This window comes from Aspergillus nomiae (genome assembly GCF_001204775.2).
Source record: "Aspergillus nomiae NRRL 13137 chromosome Unknown contig00111, whole genome shotgun sequence".
NCBI lineage: Eukaryota > Fungi > Ascomycota > Eurotiomycetes > Eurotiales > Aspergillaceae > Aspergillus > Aspergillus nomiae.
In genome coordinates, this window is record NW_015378166.1 from 22586 (window position 1) to 41726 (window position 19141).

Below are 19141 nucleotides of genomic sequence, written 5' to 3' on the forward strand. Positions count from 1 at the left end.
TCAAGTGGAGATATTCTAATCAATAGAGTTAGGGTACGGCGAAGATCTGCCCCAACCGTTGGCCTGGTTGGAGGCCGAGGCGATCGAGATTACATTATCGCCGCAACCAGATAAGAATTTCTCATTTCTGATGCAACGGGCCCTTCAATTCCCGACTTTCTCCTGCACTTAACGTACCGAACCGATGCACTCCACCTTATGACTGATCTAATGGCCAAATAGAAACTTTAAACTATCAGAATCATATTCTTACTCATTAGCCGAGCGCACGGCCTCTAGCCAACATGGAGAACCGGCGTCAAACTCGCCAGGCCTCTCGCTTACAAGATGTACTTTCGGCTCGCCAGTATATCTCAGCCGACCGAGGCGCCTCGGTGGAACCGGAGCCCGTGCCTAACGTTGTGGCAGTTCCTAGCGAGGGACACGAGAAGATCATTTCGTCGCCCGCAGTTCAGAGCTCGGAGTCCCCTACGGAAAAAGCTAATCAGGATCCCCCCTCAGACAGTATGCCAAAGGCGCTATCTCGATTGCATGTGCGGAGAAGTGCGGGGAGACCTAGACTGGATGCTAGCAGTGGTGGGGCTGTTCTGTCAGAGGTATGATTGCGGGAGACTTCGCATGAAGCCAATGTAAGCTTACCCAGATACAGGATCGTCGAGATCAGATCCGACGCGCTCAACGAACCTACAGACTCAAAAAAGAAGCCGCTCTTGAGAAGGCCAAGGAACGTGCAGCAGGTCTGGAGGACAGGCTTACTATGGTTGCTACCGCAGTCGCTGACTATAAAGCTGCGTTTCCGTCCGAGATAAAATCGAGCTATCCTGCGCTCGTTAGACACCTCGATTGCATAAGTGATCTTTTGGCATCAACTTCTGAACGCCTTACACACCCAAGGATACAGACTAGTACCCCCTCAAGTGTTGATTCTGATAAGGATACTTCACAACATAACGCCATGTACAATGACCCTGCTATTAAAGATATTCCTAAGATAGATTGTGGCTGCTTGGAGGATTTTCAACATAAGAAGCATAAGGAGTCTGCGGTAGGCCCCGTGAAGAAGAGACCTCGACATGTGTCTTTCAGTGATGAACTGGAAGATAAATCGCATAGCCGTTCAACACGAATTCAGCACATCGCACGACTACACAGCAAAGACACTCATTACACATACTCGTTCCAAGAAAAAGATTTCTGCCGGAGACTCCAGCGTTACAGCCTGGAGTACGCCTTTCGGTTGTTCACTGACGCACGATCCCACCCGCTTGAGGTTTACAGAGTATTCAGATTGGTTCCCTGCATACAAGACCGGACACAGATGTACCCTTACTTCCGGAAACTTGTCAGTGCCGGAGCAAAAGATGCATTGGAGATACCAAACCTTCCGCTCTATTCTATTGGGGGAGTTGGAACACATTACCCCAGGAAAGATACTTTGGGAAACCCCATATATCCTACTAATACGAGGACCCCTAAACGAGTCCTCGGACTGTTCCAGCCTCTAGGAGGGATGGGCGAAGCCGGCCAAGAGACAGATCATCAGAAATTCTTAGAAGTTTGCGGATATGGCGGTGAATGGTTTGATTGCCGAGATGTGGAGGGATTCCTAAGAGAACAAGGGGTGGATCTGGATGCGTCTTCTCTCTTCCCCTCCGTATATGATCAACAAAGTAGTCAGATATCGCAGTCAACTGAAACTTACGGACAAGCAGGAGATATGGACGCTTACCAGTCGGTACATGATTTTGACTCCCACTCTCACGAAGGTATAGCTAAAGCAGATGTGACGAGATCCAGAGCACTGACATTGCCTAGAAACCGATATCGCGACTTTCTCTGCGTGCCTCAAAAGTCGTATGCTCGACATTGAACAGTTTCTTAGCAGTATGATGATCCTTCATACCATTCTGTTAGGTGTTAGTGCTAACATGCGTCAGTGCTACTCCGCGGGGTTGTTATCCTCGGCCGGCGCCCGGTTTCAGACGGACTGATGTCGAAGCAGCCTTCAAAACTGCATTGATGATACACTGATAAGAGAATAACTACTTACCTATGACTTAACTGTGCCACCATTGTAATATGTTGTTCGATATCTCCTATAAACATATTTCTCTGTGGTATTCTAGTGCTGTATGTGAACTGTTAACGCGATAGAATCATACACTATGAACGATATTCGACTGTAACTACACGCGCAATGGAGCAGATTATGTGACAACATATAAATGCGCAATATCTATTCGGCCTGGCGCTACCTGGCCTCGGAACAGGCAGTCTACAGCTTAGCCTTCGAAGCAACGTCAACGGCTTCCCACCACGGCCAACCAACAGGCGCATTGTGACCCATAGTTCCCTTAAACTCGGGATCCCTCTTCTGCACAAAACTCTTCATACCCTCCGCGCTATCTCGGGACATCAACATACCAAGAAACACCTTCGATTCCAACAAATGGGCTTCCTCCGCGCTCCCCGGAGCCCTATACATCAAATCACGCATCACCTTTGTACTGACAGTAGATGTGCTCGCGGAAATCTCTCCAGCAATTCTAAGCGCCGAGGCAACAGTCTCCTCCGGAGTTGGCAATACCTCCGAGAAGAGGTTGCTCAGCAATGGGTCAGACGCGGTATAAGTTGCGCCGGTCGTCGCCAGGTGCAGCGCACGCGACATTCCCACCAGCTTCGGCAGGAAAAAGGAGCTACAGGCCTCCATTGCTAGTCCGCGTCGCGAGAAAGCGAAACTGATTTTGGAGCTTGCGCAGGCTACTCGGATTGCTGCGGGCAGTGTTAGGGTGATTCCGAATCCTGCTGCGGGGCCATTGATGGCCATTACGGTGGGCTTGGAGCAGTTGTGGATTGCTAGGGCAACTCGCCCGCCTCTAATTATATTAGTGAAAGGCTTTATGTGAAGGATATATGATTGTTGTAGGCATACGAACCCGTCTCTGTGGGACTCGATCTTCGAGGGGTCCTTCTTCAGATCATCGATCAGTGTAGAAAACCCGACTCGGAGGTCAGCGCCCGCGCAGAATGCTGGCCCTGATCCTGTTACAACTACTGCTTTGACGCGGTCATCGGTATCGAAGTATTGGTATGCCGCGATTATCTCTTCGACCATTTCCGCTGTCGCGGCGTTGAACTGGCGCGGGCGATTTAATTTTAGGATGACTACCTTGGTAGCGGTAGGTGAGGCTTCTGGGACATGGGAAATAGATATGGTTTTGAAAGGAAGGGCTTCATATGACTCTGGTGGGTTCGTGGTGTTTGTCATATTGTTTGATGCTTGGGTGTTGATACTGTAGTGCGGTATTCTGATAAGTGGGAAAGAGCAGGGCAAGATTTAGGACAATCACAACATTGATATAGACCATTGTATACATTATCATCACAGGGTAGTAATATAGTTCTAGGAATCCCATGTTTTTTGAAGTCATCTTATGGCCGAGATAATGTAATCGGTCAGGTCGTGCAAGGCTGCTATCCGAGCCTCGGCCTTGATAAAAGTATAACACCTGGGGTAAACATGAAGCAGAGGAGTTCAGGATAGCTTCACTAATTATGCTGAGAAGATATTTTCGAGCCTGTTCCTGCTGCTGAACCTTGATGTATGGGCCGTGCTTTCACTGGCCCCCTTGTGGAGGTGATATGTAAAAAGATAGGAGAGTACTGTGGTGCAAGTAGAAATTCAGAACATAAAGTGCTCAACTAAGGGAAGGCTGTTTCCTTGTAGAGAGATAATGAGAAGGTAAGTAAGTTTTCACAACTAGCTTGGGCAGTAGCCGATGTCTATAATTCAAGGAGAGATACCAATAGGCTCTGTAGTTCCATGGTTCTCGGGCAAAGCAGCAATTCTCCGGACTGTATTAAACTGGTGCATTAACTTGTCACATCTTACCAATGAGATCCACTCTCAGGATCCAGACAATCAATTTCAGCTCCCTTGTGAACATCGAGGGGCAGAAATTCTTCTGTCTGTCTTCGAACCCACCGTTCTATCGAATCATCCTTCCGATTCTGCTAATGCTTCAACTCGAATTAGTCATTCTGAGATGGGCTCTGGGCTCTGGGCTCTGGACTTCTTACTAGACCCCACTTCCTGTAGCTTGGACTATTAAAGCTAATTTGGCACTAACAAGGAATGGATGGCATATCGCTGATCAATGATCATACCATATCAAATTATCACCCTAACAAATTCCTAGGCAACCCACTGAGTGGGCCAGTCGGGCGGGCTGTGACGTTGTCTGTTGCTGTCATTAAGTGGGCCGTGACTCCCCGTGAGCTACTAAAACCCTAGGTCGTTAAGCTTTGGCGAACTAGCGTAACGACCATGCTTGACCGTCGAGAGGGATCATCCATTACCTCCCTGCACCATATTTCGTGTTCGCTAGGCCAAAATAGAAGAATAAGGACAAGGCTGATGCCTCCTCCATATGAAATGTTTTATTTTTATCTTTTAGTTCTTACAGTCTGCCCATCCACAGTTCCCAGACTCCGTCCCGTCTAGCGAAACCATCTCTCACGGACCAAACTCCTCCCCATGCTGGACAACAAGAAGGGAAAGGCCAGCAAGGCGTACGATGGCGATCGAACAAGTCCCTATTGGTCAATATTCGAGGAAAAAGAGGTCTTCAAGAAGACTGATATTGGAGTCAACTTCCGTCAAGTTGGGTGGTTCAATGCGGGTGTGATCTTCATTAAAATACTCTTTGCGACAGGGGTGCTATCACTGCCATCAGCGCTACACTCACTGGGAGCCATAGGAGGTTCAATTAGCATCGTGGCTTGGGGATGCTTCAATACCTATTGTTTTGTCATTCTAGGCAACTTTCGCACAAAACACCCTTACTGCCATTCGATCGCTGACATGGCTGAGGTTGTCGGAGGTATAGTTGTGAAGGAGGCAACGGGGTTATTGTATATCATTGCCTATGTCCTGGCGACAGGAAGTGGCATTGTTGGTGTGTCGACCGCGCTGAATGCCCTTTCGCGCCATGCCGCATGCACTGTCTGGTGGTCATTTCTTGCCACAGTTGTCATTATCGTGACCGCCTCCATTCGCAAACTTCAGCATGTGGGCTGGCTCACCTATGCTGGCTTTATTTCTATTTACGCCGCTGTACTAATCGTTGTGATTGGGGTAACTACACGAGACCGACCAGCAGCTGCACCTCAGGAGGGCCCATATGAACTAGGCTTCGTGGCAATCAATAATCCTGGATTTGCGGCCGGCATGGTCGCCTCCTGCACGATATTTGTGTCATCAGCCGGCACCAGTGCCTTCTTGCCTGTCATCTCGGAGATGCGTAACCCAAAAGATTACAAGAAGCCGCTATACTTTTGTATGACTCTTGTCACCACTTCGTACCTTGCCTTTAGCTTGGTTGTCTATCGCTGGTGTGGGAAGTGGGTGGCGAGCCCATCTTTGGGGGTGCGTATTGCTTTCCCAGACTCTCCATGAGTTCCATGGAGGAGGATTTATTAACGGATGTCATATAGAGTGCAGGTCAAACGATAAAGATGGTGTCTTACGGTGTTGCGTTGGTGGGATTGATCGTGAGCGCTACGCTGTACCTGCATGTACGTTTTCTCAACGGTCTCCCTTCACCAACCAGATGTATTTTATTAGACGACTGACTCAGAATGGCAACATTAAAGGTGGCGGCCAAGTATGTTTTCGTACGCATTCTAGGAAACTCGCGGCACTTGCAGGCCAACACAGTCGTCCATTGGGGTACTTGGATTGCAAGCACTGTCATCCTCGGTGCCCTTTCCTTCATCCTGGCGGAGGCGATTCCAATCTTTAACTATCTCATTGCCCTTATTGGCTCCGTGTGTTTTGCCCCCCTCGCCATGAGCCTTCCGGGCTGGCTGTGGCTATACGACCACTGGCACTACAAGAATGGTACTGTGAAACACAAGGTCGTGTTCATTCTTCATTGCGGCCTGGTGCTTCTGGGGCTTTTATTTCTGGTTGGAGCGACGTACGGTGTCGTTATCCAGATTATTGATGCCTACAGTTCCGGAACTATTGGTATGTGCTGGCTATCCCGTAGGAAAGTATTTACTGACATTGACTTGAAAGGATCGGCATTCAGCTGTGCAGATAACTCAAATTCGTCCTGAGAGATGTAATTGGCTCTATGTTGATTATAGGTACAACAAAAAAACTTATTACTTGCTTGCCAGTAACATAGAGTACGTACTGCATAAATAGTTTGAATTTTTGGTGTATCTGGCAGGGTCTCACATAGCTTGCTGGATTCTCCTCCGTTGGATACTTTTCCTTTTTCACTCTCATAACCATTGCTATCCTTGACACTATAGTAACTGGTAGTGCGAGGAAAAGCTGTATTTAACTCTGTAATGTGTCCTCGAGCACCAGAACAAGGGTTTTATAGGTTTTTAATGCCCTAAGCCCTAGGAAGCCCTAGGAAGCCCTTGCCGGAACCTGTCTGACCTCTTTCTTAGTTTGACCGAACTTTCTACTGTTGATATACTATAGTATGACGAGGGAATTATACGCCCCGCTGTGCCCGAGACAAACAATGGTCACGGGTGCAGATAGGGCGTATGAAGTGTATGGAGTTCCACGACAGACGTTATTGATTAATTTCCACGTCGAATCCTTCACGACTCCACCGACCCGTCGCAGGATGTAACCATGCATTTGTTCCTTGAAACAGCACTAAACTGGTATAGTCGACGAGGATGAAGGATATACCCTGATGCTATTACAAAAGATTGAGTAATGGAAAACATTTCCGTTGAAGATACATTACAGACTTGCCGAGTATCTACGTTAAGGTTACATCGTCTGTGGATTCTGGATGAACCTGAGCTTAAACACCAGAGAATCGCATTCCGTAACGTAATACTAATGCTTAAATAACCCTAGATAAGTGCCAAGTTAAGGCTGAATCAGGGTCTATCCCTTGTGGAATCAGGTCGATCAAACTTACCCCCTTCCGGCTCCACCGGCGCAGGTCCTTTTTTTGGGAATGCATTATTCAACCGAGAATCCTAAAAGCGTGAAGAACAGCTATAGCTATGCATTTAAGTATCCGTTCCATGCAGTGTCGGGTGAGGACCGTTGGGACGGGTCACCGAGACGTAAGGCTGATAGGTATAACGCGATGGATCTAGCGTATTTGGCCACCAAGTCGTTTTTTAATTCCTTATCTAAGCAGTGTCTACGAGGGGAGACGTAAATTAATCTCGAAGGCAGAGGCATCATAGTGCCCCTTTGGGTGGCGTTACTGGCATTTGATGCATGAGATGCAATTGACCCACTTGCATCTATTCTCGTACTTCTTCTCCTGATCCTCTCATCCCATATTCGAAAAATTCTTCTGATCATCATTTGCTTCGTGGACGATGGTCTAGGTTGATAGACTTGTCTTGGTCAGAGACTATGACTACATATAGGGTTTACAGACGACTTGACACGCCCCTGTATACTCGTCGCCATCTAGCTATTGACAGCCTTGCCAAGCTGATATGACTGTAGAACCATTGATCCCTCCCCCTCCGGGGATTATCTCCAATTTCGCACATCCGACCGACGTCCTCCACACGATAAACCTGGTAACGCAACTCTCGTGCATCATCGCTGTGACAGTTGCTGTGACATTGCGCGTAATTCTGAAGATACGCCTTCGAAAGAAGCTGGAATGGGAAGACTGTTAGTGATGTGCTTTCCCTGTGCAATGTATAATCTATCATGCTGATATTGACGACTGCTATTTTATAGATACAGCTGTTGCAGGATGCGTATACCACCCTTTTATACCTGAGTCGACTTGATCACATACTGAAGTCCAACAACAGATACTCTTCGTTGGATTCTGCATTAACATGCTTGTGCGTACGTCTGCTCCCATCACCATGGAAATGTGCAACGTGGGAAGCAGTATCTAACAGAGGTAGTAAACGTTTACGGGGGTGGATATCATGGATGGGATGTCCCAAAGAGTGACTTCGTGGACTTCCAGAAGGTAGATAACCTAGCGAAGAAAGCCACCTCCAATTCCTACCCTTGTAATTGAAACAACAACAGTCACTAATGAGCATCCGAGCGAAGGCATCCTATGCAATCACCATCATCTACGTCCCCATGGCTTATGTTGTCAAGCTCGCGCTGCTCTCCATCCTGCTACGGATTTTCGCCCCCGACCGTCGCAAGGTCCTTGTCATTCACATCAGCTTGCTTGTGCTGTTGCTATACTATATCCCTGCCTTGTTCATCAAAGTGTTTTTCTGCAAACCTATTTCGGCATTTTGGTACGGAACGAGTAACGGCGGGACATGCTTAGACCAGCGGAAAGTCATCATCGCCGACTCAGCCATCAGTATTGCTAGCGACTTGTGGATCCTGATCCTACCGGCACCGTTGCTATGGTCACTGCACATGTCAACCATAAAAAAGCTCCGAGTCATCGGCATTTTGAGCGCAGGCGGGATAGCCACTGCGTTCAGTATCTGGCGATTAGTGATGATGGTCAGGGAGCCCCCGACAGCAGATATAACATGGGCCTGGATCCATGTTGTGTTAACAGCGTAAGGCCCATCCTTCTCATTCTTAGCAGCTAGGATTCGAACTAATCATCATGTAGAAACGCCGAAGCAGCCATTGGGCTAATATGCGCTTGTCTGCCCTCGTTGAGCGCATACGTTATTTCCGTTAAGGACAAGAACAGCAACGCCAATAGTGGCAGTTATCTGCGTAGCCATGAGCTCGACAACTGGAAGAAGATGATTGGCTCCAAAAACCACAACCATACGAACTCCTTTCAAACCCAGCAGAATGATCAGACACACCTCATCTCCATTGCTGGATGTGCTGAGGCCCCTGAGGGATCGTTAAATATTCTGCCTTCTCGGCGGAATAATACTCCTGGTCGCCATGGTATACGTATGGAGGTTACTGTTTCTCAGAGTTATGAATTCGTGGGATAGCTCTCGTTTTAGGGCTGCCATGGCTTTTTCATTCTGTACCGAGAGCTATGGAATATAGGACTTTGGTCTCATAACTTGAAGATAATAGAACTAAAAAATGAACCTTTCCGCTAATTATGGAATAATCCATACATAACATTATCGATGCATCTTGGGGCTGCAAAATGTGCTGGTATCGGTGAAGAACGAGCTTTTCTCTGGTTTCAACACAATTGGGAGAAATTCTTGACCTTCCAACGTCCGACGATGTGGTCATATACGATGGAAATCCGTTGGAGCTTGGCGCACGAGTAGCCCTGACTATTGATGGAAGTAGTAATAACGTAGTCAAATGTTGGCTGGAATCCACGTAAAGCTTTTGTGAGGGTCCTAAGAAGCTCTGCTTCGTTCAGGACGAGCCTAGCTATAGGAACCAGAGCCTCGAAGGTTCTTCAAAGTTATGGCGTGTTTGCATTTTGATATGCATGGGAAATCGCTCATTCTTCTTTTTCTACAAATACTTTCCACTGTTTCTTGAGATATGCTGACTTTGGCATACACAAGAATGCTTGGGGGCACGAAAATATCCAAGGTAAGGCAGCATACAAAGCCCCCCATTTTTCATTTTCTAACAGCAAAGACAGGTCGTATCTCGAAGCCGTCCACAAGATGGCTTCCCATGAATAATGACCCGAAGTCTTTTACAGCTCGCTCTATTCGCTGACATAGCATTTCGTCTCCGATTGGCAGTCCAATACTATAGTCAAAGCAGCCATGCTCGGAATTCCAGAAGAAGCCTCTTCCCTGCGTGACATCGAGCTCCCATCGTTGGTATACGTTGGTGTTGCTGTCGTTCCAATCCGGCTGCGCACCTATTATAATAAATAATACTTCTGGATGATATAATAATTCAAATATCTCGCGTAGTGCAGCAGGGTCACTCTGCAACAGCGCCTCTGGCACGGCGAGGTGTCTGACGTTTGGTTGCACATCCACCATCCGGCCGACGAGATCTGGCTCAAATTGGCGATCGATAGGCTCGAGTATGAATTCGTCTATCTTGTCAAACGGAACGTATAACACATCACGCACAGGGTATAGCTGGCGCACAAAGACGAAGGCCTGCTTGTCCCTATGAAAGCGCACCTGGATGCCCATTTTTCGAACCCAAGCTAAGGCGACGGCGCGGGATTCCCTGTTAACGAAGACTAGTGGTACATCAAACTGGACCGGGTCTAATAAATCGTGCCGGAACTCGAATACTGTACTGCACCATTCGTTATATGCCTCGTCAGATTCTGACAAGTACCGAGGGCACCAACACCCCTTTTTATAGGGGAACAGGACTTGGCCAATGTTGTCGGGTAATGCGTAACGCCATATAAGGTAGCGCAGCTCTGGAGGGAGGCTTGTGAAGCGAGCAAACTGGGAGAAATTGGTTGTCACTGCTGCCATGACCATTGGGAGAGTTAAGCCACTAGTTGGATAATATTATCTGACAGCTGGATGTTTGATTTGGTGATCTGGGGTCTGCGTACGTGGTATTTAATAAAAAGACTGACGAGGCTGTGCTCAAGACAAAGATACTGCTGCGCCACACCTGCCCTACATGCCTTCTTGACTGGTATATTGTCAATCTGCCCCAGCAATTAGTGCTTCTACTTGCTTGGTCCAGATGAAATCTCCTTGTGCCTTCAGTCATATAGTGCAATGCGTTGTCGGAAGCTTGGCAAAGGAATCTAACTCGAACTTGCATAAATATTACTATTAACGAATCAGTATACACTATATACCCTCGCACTATAGCTAATATTAGCTATGTCTGTTCCCAAATGATTCCCCAAGCCCATCATTCCTCACGACTAATTACAGTCCATGCATTGCTCGACCTTCAAAGTCGCACCCTGGGCCTGTGCAAAGATAGGCCCAAGGCGATCAATGGCCTTGGCCGCGCCCCCTTGGAAACCAACAAGTATGCCGCTGCCCACATCCATCGTAACTTTCTTCCCTCCTTGACCCCCAGCAAAGAACGAGCGGGATGTTGTTGTGAAAGAGATGCTATCCGCGCGCAACCCCCCGGCGATCTGCATCTCCGTGATGGTTTCACCTGGCTCGAACTTGAATGACTGGCACTCATCCGTCGTTGTTCCGTAGACTGTGCTCTTCCGATTGTCGGACCAGGTGATTTGGAGTCCCCGGAGTACTTTGGGTTGACCAGCGTCCTCCCCGACCCAGAACTGAAGGGTATCAATTGTCTCAGAGGGTTCGCCAATGACAGAAAAGTCCTTTCCACCGTCGCCACCGACAGGATTGTTGTAGATCAAGGATGGTGGACTGGGGTCGGCATTCAGCTCAACATGTTGAACCATGTCCTATAGTCATTTGTTTAGATTTGTGCTTGGGACTCAATCCTTTGAATGAACTACTCACGGGATCTTGGAGTGCATTGGTCATGGGCAGAAAGGCCACGGCCAAGGGAAGGAGGTGTTGCAAAAACTTCATTTTGAGGAGCTGAGTTTGAACGGTACAACGTAGTTGGAAAAGAGTTTAGGCTTCGTCTAATGATGGAAATTGAGAGTTTTCAAGGAGGTGACAGTCACAATGTACGTGGGAGGGCTCATCCTTCTTATACCCTTTCTTTTTTATTATTCCTGTATTTTATTGTATTTTTCAGATCATCGGTTGTGATATGCACGACAACTACATTGGTGCAAAAAGTGACAAGTATTCAATGTGCAACAACAAAAAGCTCTCCCAGAATATCTCCTCTTTATCAAGAAATATGATCAGCGGTGTTGTTATCTATCACATAATAGTCATAATATGTGCAGTAAAGTGCCAATAGTTTGCAGGTACCCGATCGTGTTGCCTAGTAGAAAAAGAAAATCGTACTTTCTGCTTACTAGTTGCCTCTGGTTATGGTAAAATGGAGTTTAGAGGATGCAGATGCAAATGTTATCACATTAGATTAAACATACAGGTCATTGTGCTCAACTAAATAGGATCCACAGGAAGTAAATAGTCAAATGACTAGAACGTGTCAGAACTAGGATGAGTATGCGGATTATTATATACTAGCCATTGAATTGCGCTTCAGGGGCTGATATTGACATGTCAGATCTCTATGCAACATTGTCATATTTTGAATAGCACATTTGATTCTACTGCAAGGGCATTATATCATTATTTCAGGACTATTTGATGGTGCAAATAAGCAAATAATAAGAATCAAGGCAATCATGTATCATAAATACAAGACAGCAGTACTTCAGGGAGTGAACTTGAGTAGATTGGGGATTGTATACCTTATACTTTCTGACAGAAACATCCTTGAAAGTTTAGCCCTGCTTTTGTTGCCCAATCTGAAACCTTCCCAAAGAGGTTCATTAGCCCTGAAGATCTCGAAGAGAAAATGACACACGCTACAGAGTTCGTGAGGCAAGCTCTGGTGTCAGGATGTGGGGTCCCGATGAGATAGCGTATACTCGGCGGCTTAGGGAGCCCTGACTTGTCCGCGATGCGGGAGGCATTGGGTATGCCAACCAAGGTCCTGGAAACAAACCTTGGGTATCCATTTGGGAAGCAAGTCAACATTCCAGACTCAGGCCAGGATATTGTTGAGCAATAAACATAAATCGAACGTGTGCCTTTCTAGTATCCTGGCTTTGTGGTGAGCTATGACTCTTAGATGGACTCTGTTCCTCTTCGACGACTAGATTGAACTATAAAGTCAAATCTAGTCAAGACCATGGCTGAAGATACGGAGCTTGATAGCCAAATATTTCAATTGATCATGAAAGCGGGAGCTTACACTGCATGATCTTTGCTATCTCCCCTAGGACAGCGTACGAAAGACGAGGGATTCGGAACCAGAAACTAGGCTCTGGCTGGCTTAGTCGTCTAACAGAGCATGAATTCTGTAGACCAACGAGACCCCAAATAAATAGCGCAAGTCAATAGCTAGTTTAACTCTGTACTTCTATTCTCAAGGCGCCGATGCGAAATAGTATGGTGATGAAAAATATCACAGATGTTGCCTCTCCGTTCACATCTCCAGTCACAGATTACCAGTTTAAACTTACCCTGGAGTCAACTCCTGCCATTTTAAACCGTTTAGAATAGCTTCTCTCATCGTGAGCATTTTCTTCGCCTTCACTGATACAACGATATAAATTGCGGAGTAGAGACGAGGTGAACAAGAGCAACACCTGGCGGTGAGTTGGTTGGCCTATCGGGCAAATTCGCTTAAGACGTGAACATGCGAAATCCCCCAAAATAGTTTAGTGTCCATTCACGTGACTATAAGATTAATCTTTCGATATGATTGGAGTGATGACGAGACGAACATGTTCGAAAAGTCGTCAAAGAGAAAGCTTGGCAGAGTAGATATTTTGTAAGCCAGTGAGGTCCAATATAACTGTAAAGCTACTGGCATTCGCAGAGGTTTCCGGTCTGGCACTTGTTGTTATGCGACCTGATAAGCTGAGTTCTGCCGCTAAACTCCCTGTTTAGGGAGGCGGAACATAAAGGCGGTGGTGATAATATCAGGTTCCTGAAAGTCAAATGAACGTGGATCTTCAATATGCTCTCATCAGTCTTTGCGATGCAAGGTAGCTATCAGTCTCTGTTTTATGGTCGACACTGCTCGGTAGTTATTGATACAAGAATTTGAAAACAATCTCTTACGCGGCTTAGCTGTATTTGATGAACACCAGTGTCAGCGGAACCACAGATATATATAAATAGACACCTTTAGCCCATTCGCATCATTGGCTAAGGGTCCAATATTTCCATGAATAGATATCTATCTTTTCAAAGATTAAGGTCCAACTGAGACCTACAAATAGATTGTGTGCAGGTGGTACTATCAAAACTGCACTTTGAATCATAATGCAAGTTCATTCGAAGGTTTATTTGTCCTACAGAGATCTCGGTATGTTGATGTGCCCTCGTACCCCACTGTTGAAAAGGATACCATCAAAATCGAACTGGTTGGTGACTACAGAGTGTGATTTCACAATTCCTCTACACATTTCGTTCACCCTTACCACTGTTGGGCCTGTTCAAACGGGATTGACGAGAATATTTGTCGTCGCCACATTCTGGTACCCGAACGGTAACGCTGAAAGGGAACGAAATGCAGGGCCTCACTACGAGGGATGATCAAACAGTAGTCGGTGGTTATGGAACCCAATGAACAAAAAGGAAAACGGCCTTCCGACAATCGAGTCGCTGCCGGTAAATTATCCCTAGATACGCTTATAGGGGAAACAGTCCAGCACTACGGCTTGAAAACCCGTGGCGCAGACCATGAACCGAGGAAGTAGATTTTTTCGTTCTTCATTCCAGCAGATATATCCTGATCATAGGAGGTTGGATCTCGCATTGGCGAGTCTTTCAGAACTCCAGCGCCGTCACCGCCATTGCAACATGAACTTAAACCCCGGACAAAACCCTCTAAGCAGACTTGGCCTTGGCGGCCTCACGTCCCTTTCCGATGCGCTCAAGGATCTGCTCACGGTCCTTGTCGAGGTGGAGCTTGGAGATGACGACCTTGGAGGGGTGGATACCGAGGGGAACGCTCTGGCCGTTGGACTTCTCGCGGACGACACGCTCGACGTGGACAACCCACTTAAGACGGTAAACGCTGGTGATCTTGCCCTCACGGCCCTTCTGGCCTCCACGGACAATGGTGACCTCGTCGTCCTTGCGGATGGGGAGAGAGCGGACCTATCGAGGACTGCGTCAGAACTATGCTCCTTATATTTTCCTTATTTCACCCCAAGTTTCATGTCGTTGGTGTTGCTTTCCTCCCATCTCCATCCCAAATCCAGTGGGCGAGCGAGCCTAATCCCGACTGAGGAGAGAGGGTTCATGCCAAATCCATTCCGACTTCTTCAAGGGGTTTGCAGATCGTTTTCGGTGTTGTTCGAACATACATTGTACTTCTCACGGAGTTCCTTGCTGAGAGGGGCGCTCATGATGACACGGCGCTCACCGGAGCCAGCGTTGAAGTGCGCCTTGCGCGACTTCCGGCGGGAAGAGGCCAAACCTGAAGAACGATTCATCAGCATACTTGGACCATGTAACACTCCACCCAGATACCACGAGACAGCGATTGGGAGGATCTAGAGATATCGGCGGATCGAAATTCAAGGAATCACATACTGTGGTTCTGGACAGTCATCTTGACAGAGCCTCCTAAAAGGGATCGTGAAAGGGCTCAGGTACGGTTGTCGTTGGGGTCGTCGTCGGAAAGCTTCAAAGTCCAACAGATTCTTTTGTGGCCGAAAAGATTGAGTTGTGTGCGTCACATGACGGCCCGCTTCGCCTAGGGCTGGGTACTGCCTTGTGATTGGCCGTCGCCCGCTTCCGCCTTGAGCCCGTGACGCGGGTTCGTCGATCGTAAGAACTCTTAAGCCTGGTCCATGTAGACTTCTACTGACTCTGGACATAATCTATTAAACTAAAATCTACAAGATCCATAGGACTTAGATAAGTGCTACATTGTCATCTCTGTCCTGCGTGGCGGGAACTCGTACTTCCTCTCTGCCGACATCTGGGAAACCATATTAGGAATAGTTGATGCCAAGAATATCAGAGAACATCCACCGGCAACAACGTCACGGGGGTACAACACAGTAATTTATTCTGTTATTGGGACTTCAGATAGAGGTATTCTTGCTACGGTGACTAGCGAATTTACTCACATCAGGGTGTGTAACTCCACAAAAGCCGTATGATGCATGCAACAACGGTGGCATCCTAATAATAGTACTTGCAGTAGTATTCTTGATACAGATAGAGACATTGGCGAATTGAAGGTCAAAACTCAAGCATGAAGAAACTAATCTCTAGACGTAGCGGGTGTATGATGCGCGTTGTGAGCGAGACTCTCATCGTATCAAGAATGGAAAAGTGACCGGCAGAGAAAAAAGCGGGCCCCGGGAACCGCTCAAATAATGTCCGCGTTTGATATGTACCGGGAATACGTACATACTGGATTATATCCATACTCTTGGAAGGCTATTGTGACGGTTGTCAATGAAGATTTATTTTAAGTATCCTTTCATTTACATAGTTTACTCTCGTAAAGTTCAACCAGCTTGTCTATATGTCCGAACGGCTATTGCGTTGAAGAGCTTTTGGGTTCTTGGCGTTTCGTTTTCTCGCCTCAAGGCAAAGGCAAGGATTGTTTAAATGCACAAAAGTCCTCTCACTTAGCCACGCCGAGAGATATTTGGAACATTCCGATCAGCGTGTTCTGCCGTTCAACCAGAAAGCCAATGGTTTAGCCCTGGACTGTTCCTAATCCCCGCAAACCCGCACCAAACCCGCAGCGGTGCCGTTATGGAATCTAGACCCAACATCCGCAGGTTGCAAACCCGCAGCACCTCTAAATTCCCGAAATAGATAAATTACGGAAGAGCATGACGGAGATCTAATGATAGTTAGTTTAACATTTTCAGCTATAATATATGTATATAATTTATATATAGAAGAATGATGTTATGTAAAGATTAGCAGTACTAGTACTGGTTGATGTTGCTTTTACGACTTCTGACGCTTGACTAGATATATATATTTTGACTCGGGATTAACTGTAGATTAAGGAACATTGGCAGATCTCTTGGTTCAGCTTAGTATATTAATTACAATATTCTGAATGGGTTGCATATCCAGATATATATGCTGGATTTAAGCCTTGAACTATTAAAATGTATGAAAACTGGAATCTGATCTTGTTTGTCCAGATCCTGGCGGGCGGATTCAGTATAGTCGATCTATACTAACACTAAATCAGGCTTAGGGCCCGACTAACACGTGACAGTAAACAACCTAATTTCTCCATGGCTGCGGACAGCCCCACTAAAAGCCATACCCATTCAAAGGGCTGGTCTTGTACCTCGGTGGAGACAGGACTGTCCTCGAGACACTGAACGATGTCTACTGCCGTTGGTTTTGAAGAACAAGACAGAATTCTCGACTGTAGTGACCCGGAATAAATAAGCCAGAGATACCCTAAATCAATCTAAAGGGAGCTCGGTTCAAATTATCCCGGTTGCGGGGAACCCTGCGGGGCTGTACAGCGTCCCTCTAATCATCGCTCTCGCATGCGTTGCATACAATTTTCCCTCTATCATGATCTACACAACAATAGAGACCTCGGGGCCTCGTTCGTCAATGGATAATTCCCTGCAACCCACGATGAAAAACTGGGAACTCTACCCTAGCAGCGCGGAGGGAATTTTCCGTGAAAGTGCCATCTGCTACCTTCATTAATGGAGCATGGCAAACTCCATCTGATAGCCTACCCTACTATCCCCGCATGAACTGCTCTAAGGAAAAATTCCTTAAAGCATTGCTATATAAACACAAAGCCCCACAATGGCCGGGATCGTTCGGCAACACCCTGCCCCCTGGATAAATAGTGCTGTGGCACCAAGTATTGCTTGTCTTTAAATAACGTGTCCTGGAGGAAGAAATGAGGCTGGTCATCTTCTTGTCCACTTTATTAAGCTTTTTGGCTGAGCTTAAAAATGCTGCCTCAAGTAAGCCGCCCCGACCGACAATCAGCCTTGACTATGCCCAATATCAAGGGACGAGACTCCCGGCCGGAGTAGATCAATATCTGGGCATGCGATATGCAGCGCCACCGCTAGGAGAGCTTCGCTTCCGGGCCCCTCGAGAGCCCGTTCGAGCGTCTTCCGTCCAGGATGCATCGGTGGTAAGAGGATACAGGTCTCCCAGAAAGACGGACTGTTAATTTCTCCGATAGTTTGGCCCAGTATGTGTAGGTACCGGCCAGAATGTCACTGAAGACACAGCCGAAGATTGTCTTTTCATCAATGTTTTTACTCCATCCAGTGCCACACCAGGATCTGACCTCCCTGTTTGGGTGTATATCCAAGGCGGTGCATATGCGACAAATTCAAATGCAAACTACAATGGCACCCAGGTGATCCAGGAATCCGGGCATGGAGTTATACTGGTCAATTTCAATTATCGTGTGGGAGCATTGGGCTTTCTAGCTGGTCATAAGGTCCAGCAAGATGGTGATCTCAATGTCGGCTTGCTTGATCAGCGGAAAGCCCTACGATGGGTAAAGAAGTACATTCATCTGGTAAGAAAACAGAACCATTATCCCTTCGAGTCATACTCCCTCAATCTGACAGACCTCAGTTTGGCGGTAATCCAAACCATGTTGTCATTCATGGTGCGTCGGCAGGTGCAGGCTCGGTGGCCTACCATCTTGCAGCATACGGTGGCCGCAACGACGATCTTTTCATTGGCGCAGTGGCTGAGAGTCCGTTCTGGCCTGCTCAACGGAATAAGTCTGAGTCCGAGACACAGTGCAGTCAACTCATGGAGGCTGTCGGATGCTCGACGATGTCGTGTTTGCGATCTGCCAACATCTCCGCCATCCAGAAAGCACAGGCTACTTCACCAGATCCGACAGATCCCACACGTACAACGCCCTCATTTTGGGAGTTCGTCCCAGTTATCGATGGGACTCTCATCCAGGACCGTCTATATCCACTATTTGCACAAGGAAAATTCATCCGTGTTCCTTTTATTGTTGGCGGAGACACAAACGAAGGCTCCTACTTCGCATACAATGCCACGAGCCTGGCCGATATGTCCGCGTTCTTGACTAGTCTCTACCCAAGTCTAAGGTCAAACCAACTACAGTCAATCAATCGCGCCTATCAGGGTATGGAGCCCGTTCTGCTTCATGCAGAATACTTCCCTGCTGCTTCAGCCGCGTTTGGAGATGCCGTCTTCACCTGTCCAGGCATTCATATGAGCACACAAATGGCAAGGTCTTACCCGCTAGGTGATGAGAAAGTTTGGAGCTATCGATATAATGTCCAGGATCCCGAAACGCTTAAAAAGGGGCTGGGAGTCCCGCATACCTTCGAGACAGAGGCCATTTTTGGACCAGACTATGGAGGCGGACTTAGCAGCAGCATTACCAATATCAACGCAGGAATCGTTCCTGTTGTCATGAATTATTATATCAGCTTTGTGAAGACGTTGGATCCTAACAGTTTCAGGGCAGAAGGTACACCTTACTGGATGCCATGGGGAACAGGAGAGAGGCTGAAGATACAGACAAATCAGACGGCGATGGAAGTCATTCCAGGAACTCAACAAGATCGGTGCGCGCTATGGGAAATGTTGGCTCCTGTCATGGACGTTTAGT

The 19141-nt window shown here is 47.2% G+C and overlaps 8 protein-coding genes across 8 annotated transcripts; 4 read left to right on the forward strand and 4 right to left on the reverse strand.

Moving 5' to 3' along the window:
- Positions 1 to 284: 284 nt before the first annotated feature.
- Positions 285 to 2020, forward strand: ANOM_004884 (bZIP transcription factor; the record flags this gene model as incomplete). Its single annotated transcript, XM_015550141.1, has 4 exons — positions 285 to 596; positions 650 to 1766; positions 1816 to 1884; positions 1938 to 2020. 4 exons carry the CDS (start codon positions 285 to 287, stop codon positions 2018 to 2020), a joined length of 1581 nt encoding a protein of 526 aa, XP_015407464.1.
- A 255-nt stretch (positions 2021 to 2275) lies between these two features.
- Positions 2276 to 3268, reverse strand: ANOM_004885 (enoyl-CoA hydratase/isomerase family protein; the record flags this gene model as incomplete). Its single annotated transcript, XM_015550142.1, has 2 exons — positions 2276 to 2876; positions 2937 to 3268. The coding sequence occupies 2 exons, from the start codon at positions 3266 to 3268 to the stop codon at positions 2276 to 2278; spliced, it is 933 nt and encodes a 310-aa protein (XP_015407463.1).
- Positions 3269 to 4504: 1236 nt separating this feature from the next.
- ANOM_004886 (putative neutral amino acid permease) lies at positions 4505 to 6123 on the forward strand (the record flags this gene model as incomplete). The annotated part of the gene is made up of 3 exons (XM_015550143.1): positions 4505 to 5428; positions 5497 to 5577; positions 5656 to 6123. Exons 1-3 carry the CDS (start codon positions 4538 to 4540, stop codon positions 6121 to 6123), a joined length of 1440 nt encoding a protein of 479 aa, XP_015407462.1. The 5' UTR covers positions 4505 to 4537.
- Positions 6124 to 7509: 1386 nt separating this feature from the next.
- Positions 7510 to 8955, forward strand: ANOM_004887 (uncharacterized protein; the record flags this gene model as incomplete). The annotated part of the gene is made up of 4 exons (XM_015550144.1): positions 7510 to 7681; positions 7927 to 7994; positions 8057 to 8556; positions 8613 to 8955. Coding segments are annotated over 4 exons (1080 nt in total), but the record flags the coding sequence as incomplete, so codon positions are not given.
- A 600-nt stretch (positions 8956 to 9555) lies between these two features.
- ANOM_004888 (2EXR domain-containing protein) lies at positions 9556 to 10395 on the reverse strand (the record flags this gene model as incomplete). Its single annotated transcript, XM_015550145.1, has 1 exon — positions 9556 to 10395. The coding sequence occupies one exon, from the start codon at positions 10393 to 10395 to the stop codon at positions 9556 to 9558; it is 840 nt and encodes a 279-aa protein (XP_015407470.1).
- A 401-nt stretch (positions 10396 to 10796) lies between these two features.
- On the reverse strand, positions 10797 to 11436 carry ANOM_004889 (uncharacterized protein; the record flags this gene model as incomplete). Its single annotated transcript, XM_015550146.1, has 2 exons — positions 10797 to 11306; positions 11365 to 11436. 2 exons carry the CDS (start codon positions 11434 to 11436, stop codon positions 10797 to 10799), a joined length of 582 nt encoding a protein of 193 aa, XP_015407469.1.
- A 2703-nt stretch (positions 11437 to 14139) lies between these two features.
- ANOM_004890 (60S ribosomal protein uL24) lies at positions 14140 to 15187 on the reverse strand. Its single transcript, XM_015550147.1, has 3 exons — positions 15103 to 15187; positions 14874 to 14986; positions 14140 to 14664 (listed from the first exon to the last, which is right to left on the reverse strand). The coding sequence occupies exons 1-3, from the start codon at positions 15119 to 15121 to the stop codon at positions 14392 to 14394; spliced, it is 405 nt and encodes a 134-aa protein (XP_015407481.1). The 5' UTR covers positions 15122 to 15187; the 3' UTR covers positions 14140 to 14391.
- Positions 15188 to 17419: 2232 nt separating this feature from the next.
- ANOM_004891 (putative carboxylesterase) lies at positions 17420 to 19140 on the forward strand (the record flags this gene model as incomplete). Its single annotated transcript, XM_015550148.1, has 3 exons — positions 17420 to 17662; positions 17714 to 18058; positions 18118 to 19140. The coding sequence occupies 3 exons, from the start codon at positions 17420 to 17422 to the stop codon at positions 19138 to 19140; spliced, it is 1611 nt and encodes a 536-aa protein (XP_015407482.1).
- Position 19141: the final 1 nt, after the last annotated feature.

What these genes read in the sequence shown, in the direction of transcription:
- ANOM_004890 (XM_015550147.1), bottom strand. An exon ending in AACTCCGTGAGAAGTACAAT is followed by an intron (nt 14,665 to 14,873) that starts GTATGTTCGAAC and finishes AGTCCTCGATAG; the next exon opens with GTCCGCTCTCTCCCCATCCG.